This window comes from Spea bombifrons, chromosome 6 (genome assembly GCF_027358695.1).
Source record: "Spea bombifrons isolate aSpeBom1 chromosome 6, aSpeBom1.2.pri, whole genome shotgun sequence".
NCBI lineage: Eukaryota > Metazoa > Chordata > Amphibia > Anura > Pelobatidae > Spea > Spea bombifrons.
Window position 1 is genome coordinate 1,771,507 of NC_071092.1, and position 8,717 is coordinate 1,780,223.

The 8,717-nt window shown below is 42.3% G+C and overlaps 1 protein-coding gene across 2 annotated transcripts in view; it reads right to left on the reverse strand.

Moving 5' to 3' along the window:
* Positions 1–7,018, reverse strand: part of ARHGEF3 (Rho guanine nucleotide exchange factor 3) — a 44,907-nt gene extending 37,889 nt beyond the window's left edge. Inside the window, exons 1-2 of one of the 2 annotated variants that reach the window (XM_053468699.1) lie at positions 6,933–7,018; positions 149–217 (exon numbers count right to left, since the gene is read on the reverse strand). In XM_053468699.1, coding sequence (XP_053324674.1) covers positions 149–217; positions 6,933–6,965 — 102 coding nt within the window. In that variant the 5' untranslated portion in view covers positions 6,966–7,018. Of the gene's footprint in view, positions 1–148; positions 218–3,996; positions 4,118–6,932 lie in introns of those variants that run through there. The other variant, XM_053468698.1, reaches the window with a different exon arrangement.
* Positions 7,019–8,717: the final 1,699 nt, after the last annotated feature.

Below are 8,717 nucleotides of genomic sequence, written 5' to 3' on the forward strand. Positions count from 1 at the left end.
TTTACCCCAAAGATACACGGCTGTGTGAGACGCGCTGAATCGAATTACTCAAGAAAACAGAAATTTTACACACAGAAATTTTCATATCAGGAAGACGTATAAGCCAACGAGCTCTAATGTTTATAAATATGCGCAATTTAGAACTCACATCGCCGGTGTCGAGGCTGCAGACGCTGATGGTGTCATCTCGTTCCTGGGAACTCTGCTTCCTTTTTCTCTGCAAAAAAACAAACAAAAAGTGTTTAAAAACTCCATTGCGATGACACCGATCGAGCACTCGCCTCACTTTCAGCTGCTGGGCCATTGTGAAGGAACTGATGTGCAACAAATATTGTCATCGAAGTGAATGTTTCTGTAAACAGCAAACTAAACCCTGCGCATCCTGCCCTCCGGGGCCGACCAAACAAACGCAAACTCATCAGGATCTCACATCAAAAGACCAAAGAAAGAGGAAAAAACAAGGAGAAATGTGTGTGGGAGCCGGACCTGGACACCGCCTGCCAGGGGAGCTAAACATTTAAGTGATGGTTCAACCTGCCTGCCTGCCTGCCTACACCGGTTACACGGACTCTCCGTAAGGTTACAATGAACATAGACGCCATCACGGGAAATACGTTCTAAGAGAAGCCAAAGAAGAAGGAAACCTTCCGATGCTTCTAATATCTTTATAACTGATGAATTATTAAAAAAAACACCAAACGAAACATACCGACAGGTTTTTAATGTGCCGGTGATTGGCGTCACTTTGGTTTTCAGTTGTGGTTCTACAACTAAATACATTTTGATCTACGCACAGGCTAGCGGTCTGGCTTGCGCAATCCGAACATCAAAAGGTTTGCTCTTATAGTTTACCCAACTTGAACTTTAAAAGGCGATTTATAGACATTTTAAGAATTACGTGCCTTTTGCTTACAAGATGAGCGAAATAACCGTGTCTCGTAAAAACCCCATGTGTGCAAGTCCCTAAGCACGCATATCATATTGTTGATGGGCAGACGTGGTTGAGAGAGAGACTGGAGCGTCAGAGAGAGAGAGAGGGACTGGAGCGTCAGAGAGAGAGAGACTGGAGCGTCAGAGAGAGAGAGAGAGAGAGAGAGAGAGAGAGAGAGGGACTGGAGCGTCAGAGAGAGAGAGAGAGAGAGAGAGAGAGAGAGAGAGGGACTGGAGCGTCAGAGAGAGAGAGAGAGGGACTGGAGCGTCAGAGAGAGAGACAGAACCCTTCCATTCACCCCCAACATCATCCAACTTTGGCAAAAATATCAGTGTCAATCTTTATGACAGGCGAGTGAATCTGGTTGCTGCGTGTGATATCGCACACCGACAAAATAATGCTGGCGTTTAAAGATTCTACAATTCTGTAGGGCAGGGAATGAGCCGGTTTGTTGACACACAGTTTGTGTCGGTGATAAGAGATTTCCGAGGCACGAGTGGTGCTTGTGGAGCTGCAAGGAATAGAATGTAAAAATACATTGTCTCCACTTCACATTTGAAGTGTTTGGAGCTGTGATTGGCTGGGAGGGGATGTTATAAAGGGGTATGGATCTAGAAGGGGCAAATAATACGCACAGCTTGAAAGACAAAGCTCACATTTATGATGCTCTCTTATATCCAGAAACTTGCACAGTGGAGCAACATCTCTCCACACTCCCAACAACTCAACAACTTGTTGTAGGATAAGCAAACCTTCATCAGCCCTTGGTCTTAGCCTTGGCTTGTAGGGACGTGGTCTACAGACGCAATTCATTAATGGACATATTCATTAAACCCTGGATTTTCTTCGCTGAGATCTCAGGAAGATCTGAGTGCAGCTCAACAGCAGAACTCTCTGTGAGTTGAGTTAGTGAGAACCCAAGTGAACGCCGCACCTTGAGGAATTTTGATGCTTTGCTGTAAATTTAGCACCGGAATAGCTCCAGTTTTGCAGCTGAATGACAGCATGTTGGCTTTCCCAACCCACCTCAGTACATTAAATGAGAGATATTCACTAAAAAGTGGTAAACTGGTGCATTTACACAAACCTATATGGCCTGAAGATGCTTTTAACTTTGAACATTCAAGGTGCATTGCGATAGCACGAGCTCAGCTTCGTTGAGACACGTCTTGACAACCCATGAGTAAGACGACCTGACCAAGACTCCTTGCAGAATTAAGGCACCCCCATCTCATTCCAGTGCTAAAAATTGGGAAGACCAGATGTTTCTTTTTGACAAGAAACTTTAAGCAATACTGCAGCTGTTGACAAGAATAATATATCTTTACTATTCCTGTAAGGGACAGTTAGTGAGCTAAAATAGTTCTGTTTGGGAATGCCAAAAACCCCACTAGAACATGTCAAAGATTACACATTACTACATTAAAGAAAGAACGTTTCTGTAGCACTTAGCTCGACAAAAATGTAAAATATGACTCACACTGAATGACAAGCTTATCCTGTATATGGAAGCCGACCACGGTTCAAACAGCAGTTAGAAATTAGGCCATGAAAGTAGATGTTTGTTAAATAAAATTCAAAATCAACAACCGCACTGCTTTAGACTCCATCAAATCTCCTGCAATTTATTAGCAGACCATCAGACATCTCTGGCTTCCTTGGCCTTTTCCTTGAACTACCTACGGTGGCCAGGTCTTCATCGCTCCTGTGTGATGGACTATGGTCTGTTATACAACTTACTCTTCCTACCCTATCATTTTTATTTATGGATTCATTTAGTGGCATCGTGTTCTGCAGCACTGCTCTGATCTGTCGCTCACCAGTTCCGTAGAGACTATTCATGGCCTATCAGTAAGTAGCTTCCATCTCCTGACCTATTGAACAGTTTTTCTATTTTCTTGGCATGTAACGAGCATCCGTGGCCTCCTAGAGTGGCCGCCAGGCTGAGTCTAATCTGTTACTATGCGTAGACAAACTAAGAGTAAGTCTAACGACCTACAGCATGGAGGCTCACCTGTTCTATCATGACCATTAGTGGCTGTGCCTGTGATCTGCAGGGCCAGGTTGGGCAGGGGGGGCAATTAACCCTTTCAGCGGGTCCAAAATTCTTCAAACAGGTGCTCCAAGTAACAGACAGTAATAATGATATAAGGTTCTCAGCCAGGTAAGGGTGTGAGGTGTGATCTGTGATTGAGACAAAGTAGTATCAAGGAGTATGTTTTTATTAAAATGTGTGCAAGAGGGAGTGTGTTCTATATGTGTAAGCATGTGTTACAGTGTGTTATGTGTGATAATAAGAGTGTGTAAGTGTGTGTGCTAGTGTGAGTTAGTTACTATGGGAGCTGTAACTGCCCCCCCAGGCCATAAGGTTCCAGTCCTCCCCTGGCCACTACCTGCCCTGACCTCTGATCTGAAGTTAGCAAGCTGCCTGACCCAACTTCACCGGCAGTAATTAGGTAAATATCACAAATTTGAAGGCCATCAGCAGCAGTCGGTATCACCAGCCGTACACTCACCATTTCAAACCGTCCTATGATCCACCCTTCATGCCTTTCACTGAAAACTTCAAGCGTTTTCTTGTGGTTTTCTACTTAAAAGTTAAAAGATCAAGTGGTGGAAAATAATAAGTTCTGCCAAAATTACCCCTCCTACATAAAGCTCAAGCAAAGGTAATCGTTGGCAAAGTGCATTTTATAGCAAAATACACAAATTTTCACTGGTTACAGATTCTGCCAAAACCCAGAATGGAAAATCCAAGTTCAATTTATTAAGCTCAGTAATTGGATCTTGTTAAGAATTAATAGGTTTATAGAGTTTTCAGATAGGAACAATAAACCTATTAAATACAGAATAAAAGAACTCACAGAAAATATAGCATTTTTCTTCTAGTCAAATCGCGGCAAAAACTCTGACGTATTTTGGAAAAGGAACAGAGTTTTTTTTAATGTTTGCTACGGTCAAAAATAGAGGCTAGACTGAAAACAAGAATATTTTGGGCATTTCTGCTAAAAAAAGACTTTCTGTGATTAACATGTAACCATAAATAAAGGATAAAAATTGTTAACCCTTCGTGTACCCAGCAGTGAACCATTCATCACCTGGTTCATGGGATGTAACCCCTCGAAAAAGGGCCACCCCAGGAAAGGACTTCATCTGCCCCGTGGGAAATTAAGCGGCTTACCAGCAAACTCTCCCTCGCTACAGTCCGTGCTCGTTATAGGACGCCAGCCATTGAAATAAGAACAAACCAATGAATTAAAGTACAAAAATGATTTGAAATTATTAAAAACAGCAAATGCAGAAGCGGAAACCTAAAGCCCGCCGCGCATCCTTATTAAAAAACCATTTTCCGTGAAAACACACAACGCTTGGCTGACATCTCCGCTGATTACTCGTTCAAAAGGGAGACGTCGTGGGGTAGAAAAGTTGGATAATGGGTGAACTTTACTGCAGTTTACGTTAAACGACCCAGAGATCAAAGAACGAGTTCTCGGAGTGTTTAGCGTTGGCTACTTAAGGTGATGATTCCATTTGGATGGGAAGAAAGGTTTCTCTTCGCAATCTCCTGCAGCCATCTTTCACCACCCAGCGAAGCTTGCTGTAGGCGGCAAAATACCGACCCTGTACTTCACCTTCTCGACATACAGCCAAGTTCATTTATTCTGCCAGAACATTCCTTTCTTTTTGTTGACACAAATAGTAAATGGACCACGGAGGGAAAAGGTGGCAGCAGAAATTCATGTTCCTGCAGGAGGCGGCAGAAGAGGTTTGCCGAAGGTCACTCGGTGTTCGGCCAAATGCAGGAATTCTAAATCTTGATGCTTAAAAGGACAGTTTAATGCCCCTGACAGCCCCGCTATAGAATAATGCGTATTAAAGTACTGAGTAACAAAAATCACAATTATAGTTCAAATCAACTTAACAAAATACTTAAAAACCTTCCAAGGATGTGAAGAAATCACTGAAAATGATCTGTTGTCGAAAGTCTGGAGGTTAAATGTATTCTTTAGAGGTTTTGCTTTTTTTAAAACAAAACTATATATATTAATAATTAGCAAAGTCAAAAGGACATTGCAAGATGAAGCAGCAAAGGCACAAATCTACTTGCCTTCTGTGAGTCCTGCACCAGTTATAGAAACATAGCAATTGATGGCAGATAAGGACCGTTCGGCCCATCCAGTCTGCCCAAATATATTCGTTTTATATATAAATAAAGATACAAAATGAAAATTGGCTACTGAGGAAAGGAAGGTTGAGCGCATCACTGGAAATGGATTCACAGGGAATCAAAACACATGCGGGATAGACGTACGGCGCCTGAATCTAAGACGAGACCAACGACTGATTAATGTCTTTACAGCAGGAGAAACGGGCGACTAGACGGGGGCCGAATGGGGCCGATCTGCTTTCCTTCTACCTCTCTACTTTTACCATTTCTTTTAAAAAAAGGTAAAAGGTTTTTTTTTTACTACTTTAGGCCTTTTAGTGGCATAAAAGTTATTATCACACCTGGGAACTCTCAGGGTTTGCCGCGGAGTCTCAGGGTTTCTGCCCCAGTCTCAGGGTGAAGGAGAAGATTCTCAGGTCATAAAGTCTGGATCCGACTCCTTCCCACTCCCCCCTGGAATCATATATAAGACTCCTAGTTGGTGCTTCTCCTCCCAGTATGTTGTGGTTGATACCCCTGCTTGAATGCAGGTGACTCAATTAAGTGTATCTTTCAATAAAGTAAAGGTTTTCATTAGAGCCATTTGGATAACATTTTGCGACTCGATACTTAGAATTTCCACCATTAAATGGTTGAAAAACTGACATGTCGCTGATAACCCATGGTGGTAAAACAGCCTCCTTTTTATTGATGGGAACTCCTCACGCTTCATCCTCTGAACCGGAATAACTCACCTGAACAATTCTGCATTTCACTTCATTGTTATGGCTGCTCGGTAGGTACTGAGTATTTAGGGACCGGACACAGAGGAGAGACCCAGTATCCCAAATCCCAACACGCACCACAAGCAGCGCTGCCCTCCTACGCGGCTTTCAGACCATCTACCCGTCACGGCGCGCCGCTAGCGTTGTCGGAAGATAAGTTCTATAACGCGGTCAGGGATCTAATCGCAGCTCCGAATGCCCCGCGTTCACCCAGGAGAAGACTGCACCCTCAATACACGTGTGAACACGTACAGGAATCTAATGTAAGTGTCTGATACACCAACATGCGCGATTCTACCGGCAGTCACACCAACAGAGTCACAAAATAACTAAGCAGACACAAAAATAATAATAGTATTAGTAGTATTTATTAAGACTCCATTTAATAATTGTATTACTATCATCATTTATTAAGAACACAGATTAATATTACTGTTATTAACCTATATATAGGAATTTAGATAATATTATTACTAATTATCCCAGATAATAATATTACTAATTATCCCAGATAATATTATTACTAGGAATTATTCAGAGCCCACATCTTCGGTGCACATATTGATGGACTGATTAAGAACCCAGATCATTATAATAATAATAAATCACATTACTATTATTAATTATCCCAGATAATAATATTACTAAAATGTATTCGGAGCCCACAGCTTAAGCGCACATATTGATTATCAATCTATCGGATAGTATTGATAAACATACATTTTTAAGTTAAAATTCCACAGCATCATATAACGGAAAATATGTACAGATTACACACTTTTTTTTCTTTTCTTTTTACAGCTGCACAAAATTTGCAAAACATTTAAAAGAATAATTTTCTAACCTGTAAGTAAGATGCATGCGTATTACACATAAGGCCAAACATTCTGTATGTGTACCTGGTATATATACATTATATTATATATATATATATATATATATATACATACACACACACACACAGACAGATAGATAGATAAATATAAATGGAAGATGTGCTCTAAATTTACTAAGAAAGGGAACGCCATCATATAGAAAATCTGCCTGTTTGAAATTGAATGAAACCCACCTTGTGATGCAGGAAGCAGCAGAACCAGACCATGGGGCACTCTGGGCAGGATAGCAGGCAGGGGTTTAATGAGCCGTCTGGCTGGGGCTGGCAGTCTGCGGAGACCTCATGGTTTCCTCTGGGCTGCTGCCTCCTCTAATAACCCCTCCCCGGGAGCCGCGTCGATGGAACAGGAAGCGAGGATCTCAAACTGTCACAAATGGAGATTTTTTTAAGAAGGGGGTCGCCCCCCATATCTGTGGTTTGTTAAGCGATCTTATCCTTCTCATGATACATTATATAGGTCAGTCCTTCCACGGCGAGGTCGGGGCTGATGAGGCATCTCCGAGCCGCTTGTGGTTTATTTCACTTCTCTAGGTAACTCCTATCTGCCTCCGGCCTGGATAGGGGTCTTTGATTTCCCCGGGTGGTGGGGTCAGGGCCGAGATAAGGGTGCGCAGGAGAATCTGCCAATTCAACGAAATTATTTCAAATGTTTAAAGATACGAGAAAACAGAAGCGCACAATCAGGAGAATGATAAAGCCCTACTTGGAGTTGCGCATGTAGCAATATATGTTTTGGTTGTCCCGATTTTGTTGATACGATGCCTTTCATCTAGACTTGGTTACAACTCCTATGTTGCTATAAGAGGAGAAATGTTAGAACAATGGGTTGTAATCTAAAACTAGAGGGTCAGAGGCTTAGATGGAATGGAAGGATGGTAGATAAGTGAAACAGCTTCCCAGAAGAAGTGGTAGAGGGTAATACAGTCTAATACATGTTTGTGAATTGGGGAACGGGTCGCGTCGATTGGAATTGCGGTCGAGTTGACTTTAGTAACGATGCCAGCATTTCCATTAAAAGCAGATTAGTCAAGTTGAATTTAGCAACTCTATGCCACTTTACTAAACAGAGCCCAATAAAATGCGTAACGACAGCCATATTACGTTTCCGAGTAAGGGGGGGGCGCATTTACTCGATGCCGCTACTGTATGGAATCATCAAGAGACATAAAAGAGGCAAAACCAGAAACAAAGTAATTTGCAGGCTTTAGAAATATTCACCATGAAGGCTTGTGAGGACCATTTGGCAGAAAGCCATCCCCGTATCCAGCTGCAAAACGCTTAAAAGGACAGTTTCCTTTAAACAAAACGCAAAACAATGAAAATGTTGATAGAAGGTTACGCCGAGCCTGGCCGGATTCATCGACGCAGGAAACGGTTTGCCGGCTGACAGCAAACACCTGGCTTCACATCACAAGCTCTGTATCGGGTGCACTCAGCATATTTATACGGTATTCGCAAATGGTCGATGATGAAGCCATAGAACATAAAACCCCTGCTCAGTGCTTAGCATCATCTTCAAAGTCAAAAACTCTACGAGCCCGAGGAACGAGCGAATGTGGCTGGAGTCATGACCAATTCATAAACAATCATAAAGATGGGGAGACGCAGACTATACAAGTAACGGGATTAAGTCTAGAAGTCAGAATCAGAAAATCCCACAAAAACTCACATCTGGGGAAAAAGTTCACTGTATCTTCTCAGAAAGAACTTTAAAGGGAACGCTCGCTATTCATTATACGGACAAAAGTATTGGGACACCCGACCATTACACCAACAGGGCCTTTGACATCACATTCTTAATACACAGACATTAATATCAAGTTGATCCCCCTTTGCAGATATAACGGCTTCCGCTCTTCTGAGAAGGATTTCTACAAGATTTAGGGAAATCTTTTGAGTTTCTGTGGAAATTTTTGCCCATTCATCCAGTAGAGTGTTTGGTTGGCGAGGGCCCTGGAC